Below are 14,114 nucleotides of genomic sequence, written 5' to 3'. Positions count from 1 at the left end.
CATTTGTATTGTAGCAACTGCAGACTAGATTTGATATGCTTCAAAGGCAGGCTAACACAGTGCAAAGATGCTAAACAACAGTGCGTTACAATGTGAACCACGAGAACACAATATGATGTAGCCACAGAAGGCAGCCATGCACTACAAATTTAAAAGACCAGATGCCACAGTGTACCTAGTGTGGAGCAAAGGCACGCTGTGCACAGGAACAGCCCATGCTTCCTTGGTCCAAGGAACAAGGTCATAAAACAGCAGGTCCCGGTCGGTGATTGCGACGAACACAGCCCGCCACTGAGCCGTCACAGAATCTTCTCGTGTCTGCAGCCAGAAAAAAAAAAAGTACCTGTTCTTGTCTCCATGATACTAAAGGCTGCACAATGGTACCTAGCCACTGCAAACAGGAGACGTTTCTCAACAAGGTCAAAGTACCCCAATATGCACATTACCACACTAACTTAACTTCCATGTTTTAAGAGGCATTAAAACCAAATATTCAGAGAAAATTTATGCCCTGCTCATCTATGGCGACTTAAACACTGAAAAGCTATCAAATAAAAACATGAGGGTACTACACTTATATAATGAACAATTATTTCGGCAAGCAAGATTTATGAAGTAGGATATCATAATAGAGCTTTTCCAACACAAGCCGTTAACGAAGCGTGTGATTAGAAATTGTATTTATATATTATCCAAACCCGCCTTAGCGTCTGTACCATTCTGAAGACAATGCTCAAATTTTTCCCATTTGCAAATTTTGCCTTCTCTTTTCAAAATGTAATTTGGTGAATGTGCTGCAGGACAGAACAGGTTTATCTAAAGCAGTACAAGGAAAATAGGCCTCTTTTTCTTCCCAAGATATGGTTGGCTGGTTCGTGGGGTTTAACATCCCAAAGCGACTCAGGCTATGAGAGACGCCGTAGTGGAGGACTTCGGAAACTTCGACCACCTGGGGTTCTAAAACGTGCACTGACATCGCACAGCACACAGGCGCCTTGCTTTTCGCCATCGAAAAGCGGCCGCCGAGGCCGGGATTCGATCCCACGTCCTTGGGAACAGTAGTAGAGTGCCGTAACCACTGCGCCACCCCAGCGGGATTCTTCCCAAGATATGAAGATACAAAGTTTGCTTTATTTTTTTCGTAAAACATGAAAAACATTAGCTGCGGTTTAACTCAGCTTCAAGTGGTTTGGTTTGGCTTCTGAGGTTTAATGTCCCAAAGCGACAGGCTATGGAGAGACGCCGTAGTGAAGGACTCCAAAAATTTCAACCACCTGAGGTTCTTTAACGTGCACTGACATCGCACAGCATACGTGCGCCTTGCTTTTCGCCCCCAAGTGGCTGCCTAGGCCGGGATTTATCCCGCATTTGTGGGAAAAGAGTCTAGTGCTGTAACCGCTATGCCACCCCAGCAGGTCAGCTTAACTTAAGGTCAATTTTAACTATTAAGACGTGAAAAAGCAGTGTTAGGCATGGTTTTTCCTGGTCATTTGGTATTGAGAAACTGCCACAAAGTTTAGCAAAGCGTGTTTTCCTCAAAATGAAAGTTGGTTGTCTTTGAGGAAAAGCATGGCACATTGTCTCACTTCTCAGAGGACTCCTTTTACAATTAATGGTGCACAAATGGAGGTACATACATGCGTAGTCTGTTCAAACCTCTGTCACAAGCTAGCCGCCAACTTGACTATCAGGTAAATGCTAAATGGGAAGCGAAATGGTGTGCTACACACTGAATGTTGCACAATGAATAAGTGCATTGCAATAAAAACATTTTATATTTTATTGTGAAAGCAATACTACTCGCACTTTCAAGCCTTCGCGTGACCCGGCCGCAGTTATGCCTTACCTACGTGACGCTGTGAAGTCACACCCCACGTGACACACAGGCTGGCAGGAGCTGCCAACTTGGGTCTCTCGTTTCACATGGGACGGTTATGTCAGAATCAGCCTGCTAGGACCCCGGCATTCACGTTACCTCTATAGGCCACTAAGGCACGTTCATGTGGGTTGGTTAAAGCGGGGCTTTATATGTGGGCTAAGGAAGAAGAAAAAGAGAAGAACGCTTGGTCACCCGCAGCTAATGCTTTTGCTCAATATTTGATTCAGCAGCGTTGAACCCTTGTAATTTTTTGGTATTACTTCCTGCTCATGACACTCAAGAGGCATGCAAGGCTTTTGCCTTAATTACTCATATTACAAAGTTTCGCATTTTTTGCACACAATGTAGCATAGTTGCATATGCAGGGTTCATACCGAACAGTTTGCCTAGAATAAAAAAATTCTAGCATTTCAAGAATTACAAAGGGGCGATGCGATAGTCAAAGATGGTAAGAAATCATTGTTACTTTTTTTTTTATTGCATCAATTAAGTATCCTTTATACTCTTACTTAGCTTAGATTTCCCTCTCCATGGCCACCATTTCTCTTCCTTTTCCTTAGCCTCTTTGAGGAAACTGCTAGCCTTTCTTAGCCTCTAAGAAAACTGCTAGCCTTGGCAAAGAGAGTCAAGTCATTCCTAATGTCATCATCCTCAAAGAAACTAATTGTGACTTTAAAAGAAATCTGAGCATTTTTTACAGCTGCATCCTCCCAGTCGCATGTACACATTCCAGGCGATTCTCTGCCAGCATGCATGAAACTTCCAACAGCCTAACTGCTTCTGTATGCTGCTGACCTAGAGATATCCTGCAAGCTTTTGAGGTAAACTTTCAGTGCCAATTCACCCATAATCACCACATCAATCCTCCAGTAAAACATAGCCTTCACTTTATGCAAACCACTCTCCCCCTATACACCACAATCCACACGTTCAAGCCAGGCAAGTGTGGAAACTTGCAATTTACACCTCACAAGGCATTTAATTCACGCAATCAAAGCACAAAGGTGAAATGATACAAGGATGTCAAATGTGCACAATGACTTCGGAGCCAGTGTCACTGATGTTGCAAACGGGAAAGCACACCTTAGAGGGAACACAGTGGAAGGCAGGGACAGGAATGGGAAGAAACCACCTTCACTGCTGAAAAAAATTTCAGGAAAATGGTGTGCTCACGGTGGGTTCTGCATTGAGCTGAATTCATTCAGAATAGTTAGCTTGCACAAAGGGAGGTGGGGTCAGTCTATAGAAGCAACACATATACAGGAAAAAGAAAAATAGTAAAGTGTAGCAAGAAGCGTGTTCTGAAGGATTTATGGCCTGTTAAAAAGAAAGAGGCCACAAGCGACCTTGCCATGTTCCCATGCTGTCATTTGCATTCTGCCTATCACCTCCGTATTTCATTATTCCCTGTGAGAGGCAGTCCTAATCACCTTTAATGTTAGACAAACCAGATCACCCTCAATTTTTCAAAGAATTTAAGGAGTGAATCAAACTTAAAAAATTAGATTCAAGGGTCCTTGCATCATTTTTTTTATATATAATCAAGGGCACTCGAGGATTTCAAATGCCCTCCCAAATACCTCTCATATGCCATTGTTGCATACTTTTTTTTTTTTTTTGCAAGCTTGACTTAAGGCATATTATAGAAAGTCATGTAAATCGTTTCCTACCAGAAACTGCAGAAGGCTTTTGCTTTTAGTGTTGTCCGTTGCGTACGGGCACTGCGGTGGTGCAGTGGTTAGGGCGCTTGACTCCTGTGCCCAAGGATGTGGGATTGAATTCCGGCCGTGGTGGCCGCTTTTCGATGGAGGCGAAAAGCTAGACCCCCACGTGCTGTGCGATGTCAGTGCACGTTAAAGAGCCCCAGGTGGCCAAAATTTCCGGAGCCTCTTATTACAGCACCTCTCACAGCTTGAGCCGCTTTGGGACGTTTGATCCCATAAACTAAACCAACCATTGTTGCATACACCAGTGCATAAAAAAAAAGCCTGAAACTCACTTTAACAGTAGGCTCTTTGAGAAAACAAGATATAAGATAGCTTTCTCAATGAAGTAATAATGCTGTTGGCAGATGTCAAGAAACAGTTGAATCATTTTAACTTGTAGGCCGGTCAGCCAAATTTCCAACTATTACAGAGAGGAACGAGGTTGCAATTGGGATTTGTAGCTGACCATTAGTAATATCTGCATCTGTTCCTGGAATACCAAAATTATGGTTACCCTCCTGGGAGGGTGTACTGGAACCAAAATGTACCCACAAAACATTTTTTTTTTTTGGATGGGGGGAGGCACAGCATTTATTATTAGTCCACCAAATTTTGCCTGCTGTGGGCATTGCATATCGTCAAAATTATGTGGCTGTAATTTGTGTGCACCAAATGGAGAAAAGTTCGTTTTTAATGAAAACAGTCTACCTTCTCCCACCTTTCCCTTACTGTGTGGCACCGCTGCGTTGAGTTGTGTATTATAATGCAAAATTTCAAGCACTCCCCTTCGCAAGAATAAGTAGCTGGCACTATCAGGAAACTGTCTCTCTTCACCTCAGATATAGCAGCACACCTGCACAAGCACGAAGGAGGAAGGGACGAGACATAGCGCTGACCTTCCTCCTCTGTATTTGTGCAGGCGTGCTGCTCCCTAGAATGTCATACCAACTTGCCAATGAGTTCGTGTCATTCTCTTCATCTGTTTATATGGGAAAGCAAAAACAAGTACCATACATTTTTTTTTGTTAATTGACTTCAGTGCCCTCCTTGAAGAAAAATGTCATATTACAACTTATCAAACCTTTAGAAAATAAGATGCTATTAACTGCAGACATGACCTTCCACCAAATTCGTCAAGTGCAAGATAGAGAGAAACAAAAGAGAGCAACACTGCATGAGTTCTCTACAATGCTATAATTTTCATACCGTTAGTGAAACCAACAAATGACAGTAATTGAGTGACTGGACATGCTTCTGTGCAGCTTTAGGTAGCCAAACCCGACTACAAAGCCAACAATCTTCACTTTAGCAACGCCACTATAAGGCGTTGGCAAGGAATCCACACAGCACATAGCAGGTCCGCAGAATTCGAGTGTAACTCAATCCAGTTCTTTAAGGGAGTATGCGGGGCTAAAGGGACAACTTTTGAAATGTTGCACCACTTTCAGTAAAAATTTCAGGGATGGTTTATCTTCCCCTTACTAGAATACATTCTATAACCTTAGCACAAATAGGAAAAACATTGTAGCCGTCACAATGAGTAATTAAGTGTGTTAGCTTAGAAAAGCTATCGTTTCAAAACTCATGGAGATGTACTAAACGTTTGTGCTTGGATAACTTCTAGGTAGTCCACTGTGCAAGATAAGGCCGATTGCGAGTTCTTTATGACAATTTTCTAAAAATCTGCGCACTTTAAAAACAAACTTCACTTCTGTTACCATTACATGCCCCATATTTGATATATTTTAGAGAAAAATTAGGAATCCAACAAGTACTTAATCGTATTCCCAATGAAAGTTTAGTTCGGAAACCATCTTTAAAACAACTTTTGGCAAAAGAGTTTGAAAATGGTAGTTTTTGTAACGGTTGTGCTCTTACAGAAAGTGTAAATTGAGAAAAATGAATTCAAAGATTTGAGAACCTGCTATTGAAATTTAGGGCCTAAATTAATAGATCAAAATGGCCTGGTGAATACAATGGGCTGTTCTTTTTAACATGGCACTGCTCTGTGGCAACTGCTTCGAGTTTCCTATTTTTTCTTTTTCTTTTATTTTTCAGCTTTACAGCTTCGCAGCAACCTTTGTCTGCACTGGTGAAATGCATTGGTTGCTGGCTGGGCGTGCCTCTTCATCTAGGCTCCATATTCTATTATCAGCTTGTTGAGCACTTTGGTTAGCCAGGCTCCCAGTGGTACAAAAACAGCATTTGAAAATTACGTGCTGCATTTTAACCAATCCAAGCTTCTATTTCCTTACCAACCAATTCGCCATTGCCACAGCCCAAAATTTGCCTTTTCCTTCTGTTTTTCTTCTTGCTGTCTGCTGTTCTCTCGAAAGCAAGCCCTTTTTGATTAGAGAGCGCGAAAAACAAGCATTCTAGCTTCAGGATATATTCCTTGTTCAGTTTTTTGCCCGCTATGTAGCTGATTCTTAAAATCGGTGTTCATACACACTTTCCGTGGTGTGTGCACCTCATTTCTCAAAAAGACTAATTTTAATTTTTCTACTGCGCAGATAACAAAACTTGTTGAGAAGTTTCTTTAATACTTCCACAATCCAAAACAACAGCAAATTAGAAATAAGATTTTTTTTATTAAAGTTATGAATTTAGCCCCACATCCCCACTTAAAGGCGGCAAAAGATGACATGCAAAGAAGCATGATATTTAGACCCCAGTGGCACAAGCATCCAAGAAAAAAAAAAAAAGAAATGTCACTCTCTCTCACTTCACAAACTGTCAGTACCAAATGAACAAAACGGATGAAGTGGAAGCAAGCAAAATAAAAAATTTACATGAGGCATTATTCACGCATTTAACGCATTTCGATGGCGCGACGGTCGCTTCGCCTTGCGTGCATTTCTTTCTTACAGGCTTTCATGTTTTTCTTTTTTCTTTTACGGGAATAAATTTTTTACCACCACCACCATGCTCGCATTTCGTCACTAAGCCACTTGGGGAGAATGCGAGTGCTACACTGGGGCGCAAATTCTTCCCTCGCCCACCTTCTCGGAGAGCCAGCCCATGTGCTGAAGCTGCGCCTGGTCGAGCACATCGCGCAGCAAGTGTCCCGCCTCGACCACGGCCTGCGCCATGACGCGCGCCAGGGCCGCATGCAGAGCGTTGAACCAGGCGGAGCACTGAGCCGCGTCGGCGCAGCGCAACAGGCACACGCTGCGCCGGTCCGGAGAGTGGAGCTCCAGCACGCGTGGCTCCGGCACGGTGAGGGAGCGTGCCAACTGGCACAACAGCAGCGGTACGCGCCGGCAGTCCGGCCGACCCTGTGGATGCGACGATGCCGCGGCGCCCCGGGACAGCAGACCGCCGGGAGCGAAGTCCCAGCCCATCTCGGCCAGCACGGACGCCTTGCGGAAGTAGGGCGTCACCTCACGCAGGTACTTCACTGCGCAAAAGACGTAGACGCCGACACCTGCATTACAGGCACTGGCAGCACGATGCAGGAGTGAATGTGGCACATGCACTACATGCCGGCTGCTCCATGGAGCGATTAAGAGCTGAAGGCACAGGGCGCCATCGTCCTCATAAAGGGACTGGAGGTCAGATCAGATGTACAGAAAAAGCAAAAAAAAGAAAAAAAAAAAAGATTTGAAGCAACTCGCTTCTCATTGGGCACCTCAACCGCGCAGTGATGAAAGGGTTGCAGGGAGTGAGAGAGGGAGAAGGGGTTACGTAGTGGAGGGCTCCGGATTAGTTTAGATAATTTTAGGTTACTTAGCGTTCCACCGCCATCAAAACGGGGCAAATAATTAATTGGCTTATGGGAAAGGAAAGGCGCATGTAACTGTCACACTTTCTCCGTGGACACCTGAGCAGCGCATTACAGGGGGGGGGGGGGGGGGGGGACCAAGGGGGCACCGCAGCGGAAAGCTCCGAAATAATTTCGACCATCTGGCTATCTTTAACGTGCACAGCTGATACCCCTTTGCGTTTCGCCTCTATCGCGACCGGGATGAACCTCGGTCCTCCGCTGCAGAGCCACAGAAGTAGGCGCACAAAAATTGACGAGGGAGATGGCAACGCGCAAGGTTGCATGATCTACCTCGTCGTATTCGCCAGCTTAAACGAAGCCTTCATCACTTCGTCTAACATGCTTGTCTTGGGCACGAGTTATCCATGCAGGCTGGTCTTTCGGTCCGGCTACGAACGGCGGCCGTCTTTCCTAGAGCTACGTCATTCAGCCTAACCTTGTGGATCACCTTGATGTCGCACCAAATTGGTCATGCCCTTGACCCTTTGACCTTCCAGGTGACCTTTCAAATAAGGTTTCCGAGAGCAATGAATAGGGCGGAGCTTTGAGATTGGTCACGTTATTTACATCACATCGCGCCTTCGCGTGATGGGAACAGCCAGCTGCGGCTAGGGTATATGAGCGCGGAGCAATCGCGCTTTGACTCAGAGCCAGCCATGGAAGACATGAGCCAGCCATGGAAGACAAAGGAGACGGCAGTGCTCTAAGCGCTCTGAAACGATGTCGTTTAGTGCTCGCTCGATGGGGATCCTGCAGAGATCTAGTCTTCACTAATGAAACACCACAGTCTAAATTTATCATAGCGAGACTGTAGCGCAAAGAAGACAGGACACACGAGAAGAACGAACAACACGAGCGCTAACTTCCAACAATCTTTATTTCAGACATGCAGCACATTTATACGCCAAAGATAGGAAATCACTTGTGCTGACAGTATACCACCGCCAAGAGATTTCCTATCTTTTGCGTATAAATGTGCTGCATGTCTGAAATAAAGATTGTTGGAAGTTAGCGCTCGTGTTGTTCGTTCTTCTCGTGTGTCCTGTCTGCTTTGCGCTACAGTCTCGCTATGTTCACGCACCAACAAGCCCAAAAAGCCACCCTTTTGAACTAAATTTATCGTTGCCCAAGTTGAAACCAAGGCTCACTACCTCTCTGACTGTAAACTGCACTTAGCCAGAATGAAAGTCTGAATAGAAACCATGTCTGAATAAAGAGTTCTACCAAGCGTAACCATGTTGCGAAGCTTTCGCTGAATGCCATGCTTACCTAGGCTAAATCTGTTATTTATTTATTTATTTTTTTTATGCGAGGACATAAAAAAATTAGGGGTTCTAACGAACGACATATGCACTAACTCCAATTGCATGCTGTCAGAGGTTTCGGCGAATACAGGTCCTGAAAGTCGCGTGAAGAATGGTATAGTTTAGGTAGATTATGCGAACACACACATACTGAATACATTGAAAGCTAAACATTTCGACAGATTTGCCTGTCTGGTTGGGTTGATAACTAAATAAGACTTGAAATTTCTCCAACCAACACTTTTATTTTATAAAACCCGACGTTTCGGAGCCGGCTCGGCTCCTTCTTCAGGGGTGCATGACGCGGGGCTGCGTGCAGCTATAAGTAAAGGAATGGTCGAGGGGGAGAAGAAGGTGGGGGGGGGGGGGGAGAATGGGGAGGGGGTGGAATGTGTGTGAAAGGAATGAGAAGGAAGGAGGGGGGTTTAGACGAGTGAGGGTGGCGCAGGTGCAGGTGTGCTCGCTGGCGACTTTTTTCTTTTCTTCTGTGAAGTGGCCAGGAGAGAGCGAAGACCTTGCAAGTATACAGCAGGGAGGTTGCCTGTTGTCCGGTTGATGTTATTTGCGGTAGACTGTATGTGCCATGACTCGAGGAGGCGTCTTTTGCGGTAATTGGTCTCGGTCTCCAAGATGAACGTTTCTTCGAAATTTATTCTGTGGTCGGAATCTTCTGAATGTTCAGCTATGGGGTTGCGTTCTCTTGAAAAATTTCGTACATCGTTCTTGTGTTGCCGAATTCTTTCTTTTAGGTTTTTTGTTTCGCCAATGTAGCTAGCATCACAGTCGGCGCAGGGAATTTTGTAGACAATGCCTTGGGCTCTTTCTCTTGGTGGTCGATCTTTGGGGAAGGGTAGCAGGCTCCCCAAAGTGTTTGAAGGCTTGTGCGCCACTCGAATTCCCTCTTTTCTTAGAATACGGGCGATGGTTTCGCTGGCGCCTCGGACATAGGGGACAGTGACGTACTTTTGAGATGTAGTTGTTTGCTGCTGGTTATTTTCTTCCCGGGGCCTGTCGTTGCGTTTTTGGCGGCGAATGATTTTCCGGATAAATTTTTTTGGGTAGCCGTTCATGGTTAGTTCCTTTGAACTAACCATGAACGGCTACCCAAAAAAATTTATCCGGAAACTAACCATGAACGGCTACCCAAAAAAATTTATCCGGAACCCCATTTATACGCAACCCCATAGCTGAACATTCAGAAGATTCCGACCACAGAATAAATTTCGAAGAAACGTTCATCTTGGAGACCGAGACCAATTACCGCAAAAGACGCCTCCTCGAGTCATGGCACATACAGTCTACCGCAAATAACATCAACCGGACAACAGGCAACCTCCCTGCTGTATACTTGCAAGGTCTTCGCTCTCTCCTGGCCACTTCACAGAAGAAAAGAAAAAAGTCGCCAGCGAGCACACCTGCACCTGCGCCACCCTCACTCGTCTAAACCCCCCTCCTTCCTTCTCATTCCTTTCACACACATTCCACCCCCTCCCCATTCTCCCCCCCCCCCCCACCTTCTTCTCCCCCTCGACCATTCCTTTACTTATAGCTGCACGCAGCCCCGCGTCATGCACCCCTGAAGAAGGAGCCGAGCCGGCTCCGAAACGTCGGGTTTTATAAAATAAAAGTGTTGGTTGGAGAAATTTCAAGTCTTATTTATATACTGAATACATACACGTAAGCAGTGTCTGCAGAATTTTTGCAAAATAGGCTACATATTTTGAAATTATGTGATTCTAACGAATATACTAATATAGCCTCAATTTCGGCACTTATATCCCCGCCCCACTGCGAAAACACTAGGGCAGATATTGACCACTTATTGTTAGTTTGCCCGGCACTAAACTCAACAAAAATTCGGCACCTGGAAGCAGTGGGTCTCCCGTCAAACAACCTATCCTCTTGTACTACTGCCTGGACGCACGAGCCTCATCACCGCTCCTTCCTCGACTTCATTCGATCGGCTAACCTTTTGTCATGTCTTAAAGACCCCCGTCTTTAAGACATGACACCGAAATGACCTGTGACTGGGGTATGAGAGCTACGCATTCGTGTGTTGAAGTGGACAGCAGGGTTACTTCCGCTCGCTTTGCGAATTAACGGATTATCAGTGTGTGTGTGTGTGTGTGTGTGTGTGTGTGTGTGTGTGTGTGTGTGTGTGTGTGTGTGTGTGTGTGTGTGTGTGTGTGTGTGTGTGTGTGTGTGTGTGTGTGTGTGTGCGTGTGCGTGTGCGTGTGCGTGTGCGTGTGCGTGTGTGCGATGTGACCATGCATACTGGCCCGAACAAAACGGCCAAGATCCCGAAGCTGCGACCTCGTGCCGGTGTATATATATATATATATATATATATATGCGCGCTTTCGGCTGCGGCCTGGCGCTCAGCAGAGAAAATATCTGGACATGATCGCGAGGAACGCCGAAAACCTTCCCAAGTACAACGCAATTTCGATGCGCGCTACAAAATACCACACGGTCAAGTAAATCCGGCCGTCGCCACACATGTAATCGTTACCATGCGCGTTCGAGAGAAATCCGTTTCCTTCCCTGCGTATAGGCGTGCGCGTAACCGAATAACGCGAGGAGGCGTCGTCGGCGGCCGATGGATTGCAGCTGGCGGCGAGTGCTCGCTGCAGCGTTCCCCTATTTAGACATGGCCAATCCATAATGGTGCCCGGGAGCGATCCACCTGCGCACCTGCATCCCCCGCTCCCGGCACAGGCGCGGGCAGAAAGACTGCCGGAACAAGCTGTCACTGTGGCTCCTATACTGTCGCCAAGTTTGAGGCTCTTTTTTTTTTCTTTTTTTTTTTTTTTTTTCAAGTGACCTTCGTCTAACATGCACAATGCTCTTGGTGCATTTTCAAGTTTGAAGCAAGGACAAAAATAAACAGAGTGAAGACCGTTTCCTGTCCCATTCTTGCCTAGAGCGCCCAATAGGCACAATTAATGCGCATTATTGGCGCCAAGTTACGCGCCCCTAACCGCTACCACATCGTGCATACGCGCTTCTACCTTTGTTTCAAAGGCTGCTCTCCGGCCAGATGGCAGAGCCAAATGTTGCCAACGCACACCGGGGCGTGCCGTTGCAGAGCGCTCTTGTCAAGTGCGCGCGCTGCACAGTGAACACGCTACAGATGACGCAAGAGCAGTCTATTATACAGACCGATAGCCCGGGTCGGGGCCCCACGGGCAAACGGAGGTCGCGAGTTTGAAATGTGGAAATATACGAACTACCCTCTGCCTACAGAACGAGATGGACTGCGCGTTTGCCCCCTGACCCAGCAGCAGTCTCGTGAGTCGTCGAAAGAGCGCAGGAAATCGGAAAGGGGAGTATACCGGGAGTCTCACGGAAGCCAGCAACTGATTAAAAAAAAAAAAAAAAAAGGCTTTCTAAGATGTGAGACGGCTTCCGCGACACAACTGTACCAGTGTTAGCAGAAATCGGAAAACGGAAACGATAACTTTAAGGTGAGTAATTAATTTATAAGAAATTTTACCTATTACAGTTAGGCATCTAGTTCTGATTAGACCACGGTGTAAAATTAGACCTTTGTAGACGACCGTTGGTACTCTCATGGCTACTACCAACATGCATGTCAGTTTTTAGAATTTCAAAAGCGTCATTACCCTTAAAGCTGTGGATCGAAATACTTTAGCTATCTTGCGCCAAGAGCACGCGTTTTCGAAAAATCAGCTCTAAGCACCGCTTGCAGCGTCATCCATCAAGGAGGCAAGTGCCACGTCACCTTCTCACCAAGCAGTGGCGAGCACTGGCACCGCAGGCAGGCGGGAACGAAAGAAGAAAAAGTGGGGAAGGGAGGAGGGGAAAAAAGGAGAAGGCGCGCTGAACCCATTTTTGTTTTTTTTAATTTAACGAAAAGTGTTCTGAAACGCAGAATTCTCAACGAGACCGCCCCCTTCAAATGTGACCTGCCTGTAATCCACCTCTGCACGACAGCGAAGATTTCGCCACCGAAAAATAAAGGAATGGTCGGCCACACGAAGTTCCAGTGTTTGTGGCCTCCGTGGCTTAGCTTAGAATATCCGCCCAGTCTCTATTATTTAAGACTGCAATGCGCAACGAGCGCATGTATATCGCTTACTGCTTCGAAACTATAAATAAATTTGCTGAAATCGATGGCATGCATATACGCACTGTATTTGAATATATATTTGTTCGCGACCACATGCTAAGAGACTAAGCGTTCCTTAATCGCTCGCAAAAAAAAAAAAAAAAAAAATGGGGGGGGGGGGGGTAGAAAAGGGATGACGCTGCCAGAGCAGGCACCAGCCCATTTCCGCAATGGGAACGGGGAAGTGCAAGAACGCGCAGAAGATGCCACAGACCACCGCAGCGGCGCGCGTTACACCTTGAAAATGCCAGCCATACGCGTTCAGCGCAAGAATTAATTTTCGCCAGTCAAGCCGCCGCACGCACTACACGCGGCTAAGAGAAGCCGTGCGGCGAGACGAAGGAAGTGGAGCGAGGAAGGCAAGGGAAGCTTTTTTTTTTTTTTTTTTTTTCCAGCACAAATTTTTGCACTCTGCGAAACCCGATGGCACCACCATGGCCAGGAATAGAATCCACGGCGTCGGTCTGTTTTGCTGCGTGGCGTGACGCGTCAGGCGGTGCTTATAACTAGGAAGAGTATACACGACAGGAAGTAAACGCGTATTCCAGCTTAAGTGAATGCCCGTCCATTCCTCAGTCGAAATTCATAAGATCCGACAGACTGAGCAAAAAAAAAAAGAATTTTCGACTATTGCTTGCAGTAAATAACGGCCGTGGCACGACGCCGAGCTCCCGCAAAATGTGACTGCAACGCATAACAGCTGACGCCCCTGCGTGAGCGGCCAGTCAGACGTCGCGAGCTTCCATACGTGGAAGACGTCTGAGTGGCAACCTCCGCTTCCAAAGTAGGTGTCCAATTACTTCGGTTCTAACCCACTCTTTCGTTATTACAATGTACGTAAGCAAACAGATTAAACGACAGGCGAGATCGTGCATGAGCTCTAATAACATGTTGCCAGAGAGGAAAGGCGCAGTAACTGGCAGTCGGGGTGGACGTATATGTATGTGTCTGAACTCTGAGTGAAAAGACAAAGAAGGAAGTGCAAGCTAAAAGAGCGAGAGAAAGAGGGGCAACAATGAGGGCCTAGGGATTTTAGTTTCGGCCACTTCCGTTCTTTGTAGTCTTGAGCGCACAGCACTTATTACGTACCAACTATCTCGCCCGAAATTTTCCCTTCAAGGACCGATATTCCATTAAAACTCCACATGACCGTCTCATCCAGACCGGCGCATCTTCATATGCAGCCAGGGTTCAACGCCGCACGACGACAAGCACGCATTGATCATCTCTGAAAGACGTGCACGAAACTTCACCCCGATACGCTGTACACGTCGACGCAGCCAGATTATTTGCGGGCAGGACGTTCACCGCGCTCTGCATGCCTTTA

At 46.2% G+C, this 14,114-nt stretch overlaps 1 protein-coding gene across 2 annotated transcripts in view; it reads right to left on the bottom strand.

Annotated features, from left to right (window-relative positions):
- The window catches only part of Syn1 (Syntrophin-like 1), an 85,514-nt gene that overhangs the window by 22,566 nt on the left and 48,834 nt on the right, over window positions 1–14,114 (bottom strand). For both annotated transcript variants that reach the window (XM_084588023.1, XM_084588022.1), the window contains exons 2-3: window positions 6,588–6,985; window positions 176–318 (exon numbers count right to left, since the gene is read on the bottom strand). In XM_084588023.1, coding sequence (XP_084444149.1) covers window positions 176–318; window positions 6,588–6,985 — 541 coding nt within the window. The remainder of the gene's footprint in view (window positions 1–175; window positions 319–6,587; window positions 6,986–14,114) is intronic.

The sequence above is a fragment of the Amblyomma maculatum genome, chromosome 1 (genome assembly GCF_055883805.1).
Source record: "Amblyomma maculatum isolate TAMU_Amacu chromosome 1, ASM5588380v1, whole genome shotgun sequence".
NCBI lineage: Eukaryota > Metazoa > Arthropoda > Arachnida > Ixodida > Ixodidae > Amblyomma > Amblyomma maculatum.
Note: the sequence above shows the minus strand (reverse complement) of the source record. Positions and strands in the feature narration are given on the sequence as shown.